The sequence below is a fragment of the Coloeus monedula genome (assembly GCF_965178545.1).
Source record: "Coloeus monedula genome assembly, chromosome: 11".
Lineage (NCBI taxonomy): Eukaryota > Metazoa > Chordata > Aves > Passeriformes > Corvidae > Coloeus > Coloeus monedula.
This window is the reverse complement of record NC_138791.1, coordinates 20,027,612-20,040,633: the sequence shown is the minus strand read 5'-3', so window position 1 is coordinate 20,040,633 and position 13,022 is coordinate 20,027,612. Positions and strand designations below refer to the sequence as shown.

At 47.1% G+C, this 13,022-nt stretch overlaps 1 protein-coding gene across 1 annotated transcript in view; it reads right to left on the bottom strand.

The window, feature by feature from the left end:
- The window catches only part of ITPR1 (inositol 1,4,5-trisphosphate receptor type 1), a 159,998-nt gene that overhangs the window by 92,356 nt on the left and 54,620 nt on the right, over positions 1 to 13,022 (bottom strand). The window contains exons 10-20 of the mRNA XM_082288495.1: positions 12,425 to 12,520; positions 11,345 to 11,389; positions 8,258 to 8,409; positions 7,266 to 7,365; positions 6,655 to 6,815; positions 5,768 to 5,909; positions 5,118 to 5,276; positions 4,377 to 4,549; positions 4,007 to 4,126; positions 2,734 to 2,928; positions 484 to 735 (exon numbers count right to left, since the gene is read on the bottom strand). Of these exons, the coding sequence (XP_082144621.1) occupies positions 484 to 735; positions 2,734 to 2,928; positions 4,007 to 4,126; positions 4,377 to 4,549; positions 5,118 to 5,276; positions 5,768 to 5,909; positions 6,655 to 6,815; positions 7,266 to 7,365; positions 8,258 to 8,409; positions 11,345 to 11,389; positions 12,425 to 12,520 (1,595 nt within the window). The remainder of the gene's footprint in view (positions 1 to 483; positions 736 to 2,733; positions 2,929 to 4,006; positions 4,127 to 4,376; positions 4,550 to 5,117; positions 5,277 to 5,767; positions 5,910 to 6,654; positions 6,816 to 7,265; positions 7,366 to 8,257; positions 8,410 to 11,344; positions 11,390 to 12,424; positions 12,521 to 13,022) is intronic.

The window sequence follows — 13,022 nt, the reverse complement described above, 5'->3', positions numbered from 1 at the left end:
GCCCTGAGGGGACCATACTCAGAGGAGATGGCCTCAAGCTGGGGAGGTTTAGAGAGATTTTAGTGAAAATATCTTCACTGAAACAGTGGTTAAACCCTGGAATAGGGGGCCCAGGGCAGTGCTGGAACCACCATCCCTGAAGGGTTGTGGATGTGGCATGTGGGGACATGGCTCAGTGGTGGATGTTGGACTTGAGCTCGAAGGGCTCTTCCCAGCTTAACAATTCTATGGTTCTCCTCTACCCAAACGAGCCAGGGGAAGAGATGCAACCCCTCCCTCCTGCCCAGATCCAGGTCACTCCATGGTCCCATGGTGAGCCCTGAGCTTACCCAGAGCTCACCCCACCGGCACAGAGAGCTTATTTAACTCTCAGGAACGCATTACGCAGTGTTTGATTTATCTACAAACAACAACTGCATAAAAACAACGCACGAATTTGGGAGCGAGCTGGTGCTGCCCCACCCCCCCCAGCGCAGCACTCACTCGTCGATGGCGATCTCGGAGGGGATCTCGGACCAGAGGCGGGCGTATTTGACGGGGGTCACCTGCTCCTGGGGGTCCCTGTCCACGTGCATGTGCAGCATGAGGCGGCAGAAGGAGGCACGCAGGTCGTAGGGCAGGTTCTCGTCGGCCATGCAGCGCAGGATCAGGTCCACGTCCAGCTGCCCAGAGATCTCGTTGATGGCCAAGTACTGGCGGTCAAGGCACATTCGAGCAAAGAGGTTCAGCTGGTATCTTCAAAATAGAAGAAAGCAATATGCTTTCATTTAGGTGAGCTTGAAGTTTATGGTTTAATTTCCTGTGTAGCATAAAGCATGGATAAATATATGTACAGTATACTTTATACATTAGATACAAAGCATTACAAGTACATATAAAGTATACTTTATATATATATACACTATGAAGTATGTATACTGATATACTCCTAGGTATTAATAGAAATAATATTATATTATCCAGTAATAGAGCTCATCCTTACTGTGGAAAGAATAAAGTACTTCTCAAACACTAGCACAACAGAATAACTTAAACAGCATAGAATAAATAAAATAGAATCACTGATTAAATATTACTGAATCACTGAATAGTTTGGGCTGGAAGGGACCTGAAAGGTGACCCAGTTCCACCCCTGCCATGGGCAGGGACACCTTCCACTGTCCCAGGCTGCTCCAAGCCCCAATGTCCAGCCTGGCCTTGGACACTGCCAGGGATCCAGGGGCAGCCCCAGCTGCTCTGGGCACCCTGTGCCAGGGCCTGCCCACCCTCCCAGGGAACAATAATTAATGCTTTTTATGAAAGCTACAGCAGAATGCAAACAACACTCAAGGCAACTCAGCCTAAATATCATGCAAGGCCAAACACTTCTTACAGATGCTGAAGCCACACTTTTCCCTGAGGCAACAAGACAGATGGGTCCAGTCATTAAAAATCAGGTACCTGAGGTAACAACTACTGAGTTCTGCTCTCTTCAGTGAGAGAACTGGTAGAGAAAAACTGCACTTTATTCCTAAGCTTTTCAGTCCATGAGCTGATCACTGGCACCTCACTTATGCACAACCAACAGGCTGATAATTCACCTTTAGCCATAAAGCCCGTGCCCAACACTCAGCAGTGTTCACGGGCTGCTGCTCAGTACTGTCAAGTGTGAGGCTTCCTAAAGAAAAGAAGATTTAATTGAAAGCAGACTCCTTTCACTTTTAGTACCTCTCATGGAATTTGACCAAACCATATCCTAAGTCCTTCTTTTAAGCATGTTTATGAGGTATCACATATACTAAAAATAATTAACACTACCATTCTTATACCAATATATATATCTAACTAGTAATAACTAACACTACCAATTCTATTTAAAGCCAAGTTGAAGAAAAACACCTGTTTTGAAAGCACATACATTTAAAGAACTTGTGTCTAAGAGGTCTCATTCTGAGCTCCAACAGGCTCACATAAAACCACGTATTAGGAATTCTCCTGCAAGAATCATTTCGATGGAAGAGACAATTCAAAACAAAATTGTTATTAAAACAAATAATCTAGTTGTACTTTCTGTGCTGCCACAATTGAGTCTGTCAAATGACTCTCAGGGGTTTATAACCCAGACACAGGAATTTGGTCTGGGCTGAAACCTGACCTTACACTATGCCAAGAACTCGGTGTCTTGTCAAGTCATCTGGAAACATTGCTGGTGTCAGACCTGCCCAAAGCACGGCCTGGGCTGTGCAAAGCAGCCCTGCACACCCTCCACACCCAACCTGGGGCACGAACACAACTTCATGTTTGTGCTGCTGGGAACTACGGGACCACTGCGGGCTTGGGGAGAAAGCAGGAGGCACAGAGAACAGCAGTGACTTCTTGCAAACCAAAAAGCAAAGCCATCTACACACCTAAATCCTGCAGTCCCCAAGTGCCCCCTGAGCACAGGGAACCCAGGGTCACTGGCAAGGGCTCTCCCAACAGCCACCAGCAGGAAACCCAGCACAAACACAAGCACAAAGTGCTGGGGAAATTCAACACACTCGAAGCCTGAAATACTTCTTTAAAATCATTTTAAACCGGCTCATGTCAATAACCGGACTCCTCAGCATGAGTAACTGTGTGCTTTCAGCTCTCACTTCTGAGAGACTTCACCCTCCCTCTCTGAAGGCTGTTGTGTGCATGAAACAGGACCTTTCCTCCCAAAGGAAGGCACCCAGGGCCTCCCCACGCTGAACTCTGCTGCGTGTTGTTAACCTGTAGTAGCTGAGCACGTCCCGATCCTCCTTCTGCCCCTCCTTGGCGTCCTGGGCCAGCTCTCGGATGCTCTTGCTGCGGATCTCCTTGTTGCTGTCCCTCCAGAACAACCACACTTCTTCCTCATCCTCTCCAACCTCCAAGGCATTTTCTCCACTTGACACTTCCTCGAATTCAAATCGTGAGAGCACCAGCCTGCCAGGAGGAGGGGAGGTTACATTCCAGACACACATACATCCTTCGCATTTCTTGCAAGACACTTGCTAAAATGTATCTTACCCTTTCAGCAGTAGCATTTTACTACACCAAACCATTGGGCTGTATTATTAAAAGCATTAGATTATAAGCTTTCCATTCAACCTTAAAAATATGAACATTTCAGCTCCTTTCAAGTGAAAAAGATGAAGAAACAAGGAAGTTAAAGACACCTAATAATGGACTTTCAAAACCTTCTTTACAGGAGAGTTCAAAGATCATTCAACAGACTAGGAAAAGATATGGGAAAGAAAAATACCTAAAAAATTGATTAATTCTGTATCCCATAAATGCCAAATGGATCAGAACTTCTGTTTATGTCATGAAGTAACTAGAAATAAATCAGCTGCTGATACTATAAAAGGCTTCCAGCAAAGAAAAGATCAACATCTGAAAAAAGCTCCAAATTAAATACTCAAGGACAAGTAAGTGATGTACCAATATTAAGAGCTCGTGGAAATAAGTACAGCCTTTATGATCTCATGATAACAGTTAAATGTGCAAGAATACTCTCAGACATTTGTGTTTTAAATCCTACCTGCTTCCCTTTTGCAGTATTTTGATAATGGTTATCTATTCCCTAGTATACATATGGAATAAAGCCACCTTTATCAAAGACAATCAGGATTTGGTGCCTGCTATGAGGCCTCAGCAATGGCAGAGGAGGGCTGGAGCCCCAAATCCCACCTCAGTGGGAGGAAAGGTGAGCAGAGCCAGACCAGCTTTTGCTCTGCTGCCAGCTGAGCTCCCTCAGAGCTGGGGGAGGATCACACCAGGAACCTGCACACCTTCCTGCAAAGTCTGTGTGCTTTGGACCAAACGGGAGAGATCTGAAGGATTTCTGCCTGCAGGGCTGAGGATGCACCTGGCAGACACCTGCTGTCCCCAGCTCTGTGTGTTTGAAGAGGACCCCACACAACTCCCTGAATCCCCAGGACGTGCCAGCAGCACGCTCAGCTTTGAGCCACCTTCCTTCTGCTTCACACCAGGAGAACCATCTTGAAAGGCACCAGCTTACTTGGTTTCAATGAGAATGTCTGCATTGGCTGGGTTCAGCACGGCTTTACAAATCAGCTCCTGTGTCACGGGAATAGACTTGTTCATGGAAACGCACAGATCCGAGAGGTAATCCAAAAACCTGTTGGAAAACATGAGCCAAAAGGGTATCAATCACTGTTGAGATCTAGACTGAAGCAATCTACATTTCAGGAAGCAAACATTCAGAACTCCACTTGAACAGTGCACAGCAAGACTTGCTGCCCGAGGGGACGGCAGGGCGAGTGCCAGAACACAGTGAACTGGCTGTGCTTCCTCCTGAGCAAGCTGGCAGGTACAGACTTTTCCCAGAAGGGGAAGGGTAATCATATATTCAAAAATGCAGCTCTCACCTGGGCTCCCTATTTTTCCTCACGAGACTCACAAAGGTGTCAATCTCAGCAGCTGTGATGTGCTTCTCCAGGAGCTTGCGGTTGTTATGGAGCAGGGCTGTGATGGTGTCCTCGGCCAAGACGTCGTAGCCAATCTGCTTCTGCATGAAGCCAAACTGCTTGGCAATGTATTCCTTCAAAACACACAGGCAAGGAGGAAGGGGGCATGCAATTAACCCTCAGAATTAAAAATAATAACAGAAAACAGGACGACGTTTGTCAACGCCAACATCCCGAGGAGCGAACGGGGTTAGATCCAAATTGTTTATGTGAAAGACAGCAAACAGTGACAGACATCCCTAAGCCCCCCATCCGTCCCTTCTCTCCTGGGCTAGACACCAGCAAAGCATTTATACTTATCTGACAGGACCTTGTTTTTAATAACGGCAACAAAAACTCAACAGCCTTAATTTACAGGGCAACTTTCAGCGGCGCCTGTAGCCAGCAAGAGCGAACAAAGTCTCACAATTCACCTGTGTGGGACAGTCAGAAATTCTGCTGTTTTCTTAAATCCCACTCAGAACCAGTGCTAATTACATTATAGTCTCCAACAGAGGTGAAAAATGCCAGATAGAATAAAACTGAGCCATCCCAAAACCTCTTGCTGACTGTACAACCAGAGCAGAGCAGGGTTTACTTTAATGAACAAAGCTTTTTTCTTTGAGTGCAGGAACCACGTTGGTGCCAGTGACCATTACAAACCTGATTTTTCCTGTAGTCCTGCTGGGAGTGCCTGAGCACCCTGTAGCAGAGCCTGCAGATGTGCCTGAAGGGCGCGTGGCGCTGGTCCCCCAGCTCCTCCAGCCGCAGCATGGGGCCGTCCCCGCTGTCCGTGAAGGGTGCTTGCAACAGCTTGAAAATCTACAGATTTGTAAAAAAAACACAGACACAACTCCATGAGGCACTGCCTTCTTCTGCTTCAAATTAGTGTCAGAGCTCAGTGCCTCTGTGTTCCAAGAGGTACATCAGAAATATGCTACAGTCACCAAGGCTCTTGGCCATGGAGCAGCCCCGACAGAGGATGTTGATCACCGTTACTCAACACCATCTGGTGGAACTTTTAGTTCCAGCCATGGTGAGCCTACAGTCCACTGCCCAGAGCCTGATGAAAGCTGGAAACTCAAAGGACCTTTAGGTCCCAATAATTTGAGACCAAAATTTCACAGAGCCACAGAATGGCTTGGGTTGGAAGGCACCATGAAAATCATCTCATTCCAACCCTCTGCCACAGACATGTCCCACCAGCCCAGGCTGCTCCAAGCCATGTCCAGCCTGGTCAGGTTCTCTATAATCAGGTTTTTTTTTCCAACAGCTCTTCTCATAGGCAGAGCTTAGAGAAAACCACAGCCTACCTGCTTTAGAATATTCTGCTCTCTCATCAGCTTTTGCCGTTCTCTGTTAGGTTTAGAAAACACCACTTCAAGGACGTCCTGGCCAGAATTAGTTCCACCAGTAACGAAGTAGACCAAATCCTCCAACAGTTTGGTAACAGATCTACAGAAAAGCCAGGAGTTGTTAACATGAGAATACAAATTCTCTGTGCTAAAAGAGCAGTGCCAGGGTAAGTTTACAAAGATTTCTAAATGCTAAGTGAAAAACTAACAGCAATTAGAGACTGGATAAAGCTCAGAGGTTTGCACAGAATTTGAAATTAGGAACTAATGCTCCCCCATTGCTGCAGCCTCACTGCCCAACAGTTAAACCAGAGCAGCAGCAGGACAAGAAAATCACTTTAGGGCAGCCCTACACTTGCCAAGATCTATTTGGCATTTCTTTCAAATGCCACAAACAATAAATCAGGTGATTATCTCTCCCACAGCCAAATAAAAGGTACTGGCTGTGGAAGCACACAGGCCCTGGCGTGACACAGCCACCTCTGTGCTCTTTTTGTGTGGCCACATTTTCAGGGACACAGTCAGAGGATTTGTAGCAAGTCACATGTTCAGTCCTCACAAGATGGATTAGGAGCTCCCACACTCCATTGCAGAGGTATGCTGGGGATTAGTCCCCTAAGATCACAACATTTCTCATGCTCTCACTTCAGAGGACAAGGAGGGCTGGACAGACCAGGCCTGAGAACCTCCACTGCAGACACAACAATAAAACCATACATTTTTTAAAATCTCATCAAGGAGGAAACCAAATCCCTCTTCTATTGCTTACTCTGATAAAAATTTCAAAGAAACAGTTAGTGAGTAAAGGAAACAACACTATCTGAACCCAATTCTGGTTTCCTTACCTTCTTTCATTCTGGGTTATTGTTCCCTTTTCCAGCTTGCCAGCAATGGAACCTAAAACTTTACTTGCATCATTTGCAAAATCCAAGTCCCGAACCTCTGCAGGTGAGACTGGCACTATAGCAAAAGCTTCTTTGTCCTCCTTCACTGGAGAGGTACCGATCTGAAACCCAGAGAAGCTTTATCAGCAAATCCAAAGGCAGGAAACAAAGCAGTGCTTCCCACACTCAGTGATAATGAAACAGAAAAGCCACACTCTGCTTAGGCAGCATGGGACCCTGCTGAAGCCAAGCTCTGAGAACACTACCCCTCTCTGTGCAAGCTCAGAGCTGCTCCTAAATCAAAGGAGCAGCAGGTGAGAGGGCAAAATGTTGCTGTAGCCAGTGGAAAAAACATCCTCCTCCTGATGACTGCTGTGGGGTAGAAGCCGAACAGTGTAACTAGGAAAGTACCATGAAACCAAGCCATTAAGAGCAAATACTTTGCCCAGGCACTGTTCATTCCTGTCACATGCTTGGTGTGTGACAGTCTCAGGGAGTGGAACTCCTGCCAACAGCACTTTTGTGAAGTACAGGAGTCAAAGGATGTGCTTACACAAAGTACCAAAACTTACCTTCAGCATCACGGGTTTCTCCTCTTCTTTATCAATAGGGATGTTGGTGCTGTGAACCCAGGTGTTGGTGCAAAGGTGCCTGAGCCTCACGTAGGAGTTCCTGAAAGAAAGTCAGGAGTGTCCCAGCATGAGTCAGCTTCCCAGCTGGGAAGTCTTTGCATTGCTGGGATTTTGAGATGCTGGCAGGAACAAGTGGAAAAGAAATGTCATCTCTGTCCACACCGCATCCTACAACTGAAATAACAATCTTACTGCCTTAGCTCATGCTATAGATTCACCTGAGCAAGGCTTCTTCTGTAATGAAAGAGATTCTGCTCTGAAACAGAACCACAGCCACTCCGAGCTGCTGTAACTCAGCTGCTGCACAGGAACAAATTAAACCTCTTCCCATCCTCGCTCTTCCACTGCTATGAGCTGCCAGCTTCCTCCCTTACCTCTGGGGTTTTCAGCCCAGAACTCCCTGATGTCTGTATTTTGGGGTATCTGATGCTTTAGGGAGTTGCTGAATAGATGGAACAAACGTGCTGTGCTTTCTCAGTGGGACCAGCAGCAAGGGGCTGCGTGCAGAGTGCGTGTCTTGGAAGGGTGCAGCAGCTTTTCAATAGCAAGAGGTGCCACGTGAACAGTGAAGAACACGTAAACAACAGAAAAACCTGTGCTAAATAGCTGGTATTACATCCTAACACAATACAGACAGGTCACAGGAACGAATGCCTTGATAGGACACCCAAGGCTTTTAGTCCCAGGTCATTCCTGGCAAGGAAGTCACTTAGGAAACCACTTAGTCTCAATTTTCCCATCTGTAAAATGGTGTTCTCTTACTTACACCTCAACTGTAAAGTACTCAAGCGAAGCTTCAGGCATTTTCTCATTCTTTCTACATTCATTTGAGGAGGAACCTGCTTCCAAAGGGTAAAAGGAAAACAGTCTGGGGCAGCTTTACCTCCAAAAACCCATGAAAAGCCCCGAGCTGAGGCAGGTGGTCAGTGTACCTGGGGACGAGGCTGTCTCCCCCTCGCAGGGTGGTTGGGTCCAGCTCGAAGATGGAGGAGATGTCGTTGCCCTCGGGCACGGACACCAGGGAATAGGCCATCTTCTCCTGGGCCCCCCGGCCCCGCCGCGCCGCGTCCTGCTCGGGGTCCAGCTGCAGAGGGAACCCCCACAGCGTCAGGACAGGCCCTGCAGAGCCGCCCCCACAGCCCCAAACACACTGCGGGCGCAGACAGGACTCTGGAGCAGTGAACTGGGCTGCAGGACACCAAGAACACTGACAGCAGCTGCCCTGGCCAACCACTCCTTGCTTCCCCTGGTGTAACTCCTGAGTACCACCACAGTAATTCCCCCTCCACACAGAATTTGTGTCTTGTAGACAGTGCCAGAAGAGACAAACCTCACCAGCCATTCACCCCACGCACACTGGGAGCTCTGACTGGTTTCTGATAACACACATCAGCTGAGATCCCCAATCCTGACACTACCAGCTCTCCAAACATATCCCACACGTTGCAATTATCCCTCTAACCAAGAAATTAGCAAGCTGAAAATATAAAAACCAGCCACACCACATACCAACAACCTTGCCGGGAAATAATCAGCTTCAGCAGCAAAAATGAGGCCCACATCCATCAACTCCAGGCAAGAGAAACAAAAAGCTAATCAAGGAGCTGGATGTCTTGGTATTCACACTACAGCTTGTGCTGCTCTCAAGCACAATAACGTGTTCCAAAGGCCATGGCACCAGAAGGATCTTTATTCCCAAGGTGCCAGCAAATCCCCAGCCTCCTTCAGCCAAGTAAAAATACATCAACCGGATAAAACCCCAGGGGTTCATATGAAAGGACTAAAAACAAATGATGAAAGGAAAAAACAAAGATGAACTGAGAAAAAGGAACAACAACTTTCTCCAAATCCTTTCCTAGGGAACTCCCAGATCTCAGAAGTCCCTAAAGAAGTTGCTCACTGTCCTGGCACGCTGGAGCCAGCTGTCCCTGCACAACCACCTAAATCCTGGATGCAGATTTCAAGGTGACCAAGAAATCAATTTCTCAACTTTTCTGTGATGGTGGCACCAGTGAAGGGAGGCACCCAAAGGAGTCAGCACTCAGGCACCTGCCTGTCAAGTCCTGCTGCAAGGCACTGCCATCCTGAAGCATATGGAAAAGGTATCCAGCGTTGCTTGTGCCTCAGGATACTCCCAAGTTAACATATTTGCAGTCAATGAACTTGGCTGCAAAGCAGTGACATTTAAAGTCTGATTTTGTGCATGGGAACAGGCAGTTATCTGTATGGAACAGAAATACACTTTGGGAGTGTGCCTTCAAGGGAAGGAGCAACTCTACACTCAGAATCCATCTGGAGAGAAATTCTGGGAGAAATTCGCTCACTTGGAATGAATTCTCCGAATTTCAGCTGTCTCCTTCATCCCCCCCCAGCAAGGGGAGGGAATACAGTGAGGAATACAGCTGCTCTGCATTCACAGCTCATCCTTCAGGAGACAACTGGTCACTTCTTGAAACTGTGGCAAAGCTGAACATGAGCAGTAAAGCAAAAAGCAGGAAATGGGGCAATTCAGGGAGCACTGAAATTCAACCCCAAAGCTGACAAGGGCAGCCCCTTTTGCTGCTGGAAGGTAGAGCTGGCACCTCACCCGTGCCCATGTAAACCCTTCCTGCACAGCCCTCTGAGGGTAAGAAGAAAGCAATGATAAAACCACTGAGCTGTGCACAGAAACCCTGCAGACAGCTCGCATTTGGATCAACTTGGAGTTTGGATAAAGTTGGACAAAGCAGCCTACACCCTCCTGTCACCAGTGAATGTTAAACGATGTGGCAATTTCCTGTCAGAGCTGAATTATGTGCTCCTGCTCCTGTTCTTGCTGGTCTGTTTTTGCCATCTAGTGGTAAAGAGACAGAGCAGGGAAAAAGCAGAGAGCTGAGACAGTGCATGAATGTTATCCATGCACGTGTCAGCAGGACACACCACAGGAGCAGGGGTGTCTACCTAAAGGACCTCAACATCGACTAACCCTCAAAAAATCAACCCAACAAAACATCTCAGTACTGGGTTCCCCCCACATCCCCCCAAACAACAGCTGTGGGTGGGGTTTGCTCAGTTTTTTACCACATTTAGTGCAGTCAAGCTGCCAAATGCCACCAACAAGTAATCAGGAAAACAGCTCAATATCTGAGGGCAAGGGAAGCATTTTAATGGCCAGGCTATAATGACAAATCCTTTTAGGAGGAAAAATGCGCCCTGCAGCATTTCTAAGCATCCCATTCATCTCTTGGGAATGGAAGGAATAGCTCTTTGTCATATCCAAATGGTGCAAATCTTCCATAACACAGGGCAAATGACCAAGAAAGCTGCATAAGCCTATGATCAAACCCAACGAAATAAATAAAATCCACAATGGAAAGTGCTGTTCCAGTTCTCTCTGTTTTCAACTCCTGAGGCAAGGCTGGTTCCCTCTGACACCAACGAGAAGCTGCTGTTAATACAAAGCACCACACACTCAATCTTTGACACAACAACATTTACTGACAACACAGACTTGTTCCCACGGGAAAATCAGAGGAATGGCACTGGCACCACCCTCCCCCTGCCATTCCTGCTCTCTGTTACCCTGCTTTCCTGAGACAAGGTACAATGGCAGCAACTTTGCTGCTTAAACACAGTGGTCAGACAGGCACAGCACTGGGGGACATTCCCTCAGGGACATTTCCCATCTGGTGTCACCTTGAGCAACTTGATTTCCAGCCCTTGGCAGGACAGTGCTCCAAGGAAGCAAAGGTTGAGGAAACAGGAAGACAGAAAAAGATGCCACAAAGGGAGGAGTTGAGGGGGGTTCAGGTAATGTGTAAATTCAGTTCCAAGTGGGTTGCTGCTCTTCACTAGGATCTAATCCAGGCGTCAGCACCCACTCCTTGGATAGGCCATTAAAGCCTCCAGAGCATTCTCAGGTTTTTAATTTCTTCACTAACAACGAAGCCTGGACCAGCCGTGCACTGGCCAGGTCAGTCCTGGGCCTGTGCCAAGCCCTCCTCAATCAGGGGCAAGACCATACCCTTGCCTATACTTACTGAGGATTGACACTCCAGGTCATCTTCCTCATAGTCAGGGTTTACCTGATGGAACAGAATCACAGGCACGTCAAAACTCCAGCACAGCTGCAAGGGGGAAACAGCCTGAGCACCGCCTAAACTCTCGTGGTCACCAGTGCCCTGCACTCCACAGCACCACCAGGCATGCAGAGCACACTGCCCAAACCCAGCATGGCTCACCAGGCCAGAAATCAGTTAAATAACCTGCAAACATGCAGGGACATTTATCTCATTCAGGAGAATCACTACAGGAGCAAGAGTACAGAGTTAACCACTTTGTGCTTTTTTTTGTTTGTTTAAATTCCAAGTGGAATTTCCAACTAGAAATTACTGGCTTGGAGAAATCTTTTAGAACAAAAACTATTCTAACCAAGGATCAGGTGAGCAATCTCCTCTGGTATACTCTTGCATGATCTAAGAGCATGTTTTTGTTTTGGCTGATTAGAAAACCCAAGATTTACTGGAAAAGCTCTACACTGGATCACTACTGAAAAGGATTTGCAGTGTGCATGTGACAAAATGCTTCTAGTTTTCCAATCTGCTTATCAGAAGAACACAGAATGGGATATTTAATCTGGACTTTTCTCTATCTGTAGCTCTTACAGACTGGTCTGAAGTCAGTGTTTTCATTTTACACTCAGTTCTACGATTCTGCTGAGAAATCAGTGATTCGAGAGAAGTTACCAACACTTGAATTCATTTTCCCCCAAAGGCTCTCAGTCATTTACCATTTATTCATCAGTTAATAAAGTCACATTGACTCCAGGGCACACGTGACAGGATACTATTTAGTGCCTATTCTTTGCAGGAGAAGCTCTTGCCTCTAGAATTCATATAAAAAGTTTCATCAGCTCACGACTACCCCAAACCATGGTATTCTTTCAGCTCTTTCATCTTATTTCCTATGTTTAGCATCTATTTTTTTATTAATCCAAATGACCACTCTCCTCCCCTCCCCGTGTCCAGTTCTAGGGTGGGAAATGACAGATTTTGAGAAGGTGCCAAAGGAAGAGAACACAGTGCAAGGGCAGGCAGAGGTGCCAGCCCAGCCCCACGTACCTCTGCTGCCAGGTAGTGCCCTGTGGCCAGGTGCTTGAACCTGAAGAGGCTGTTCCAGTAGCCAGCTCCCCCCCGGCAGGGATCGTGCTGCACCACCTGCAAGGGAAGGGAACACACCCTGAATGCAGCACAGATCCCCTTCCCAGCAGGATCTGCCTCACTTCATGGGCAGGGAAGAGCAAACAGAGCCAGGGGCTGGGAGAAGACAAAACCAGCTCTCATCTGTGACCAGCACAGTGCAGGGAATGCTCTAAGCTGGCTGGCATTAATTCACTTCAGTTTATGAATGAATTAAAGAAGGTGCTCTCCATGTGCATGTGTTGCCAGGTCTTGAAATAAACCCTTAGAAAAGGCAACAAATCCATTACTCTATGGCTATAACTCATTTTTAACTGCTTAAAGTGGATGAGGGAAGACACCTGGAAACATCTCAAATGCAACAAGGCTGTACAAAAGAATATTTATATTTACTGACCAAGGGGGGCAAGCAGAGCCTCCAACACCTGTAACCCCATATTGGCTGCTCTGAGGGTACACCTGATTCCTTGAGGAAAACTCATCACAGCTGCCCTGCAGCTTTCAGGGAAGAACCATCTCA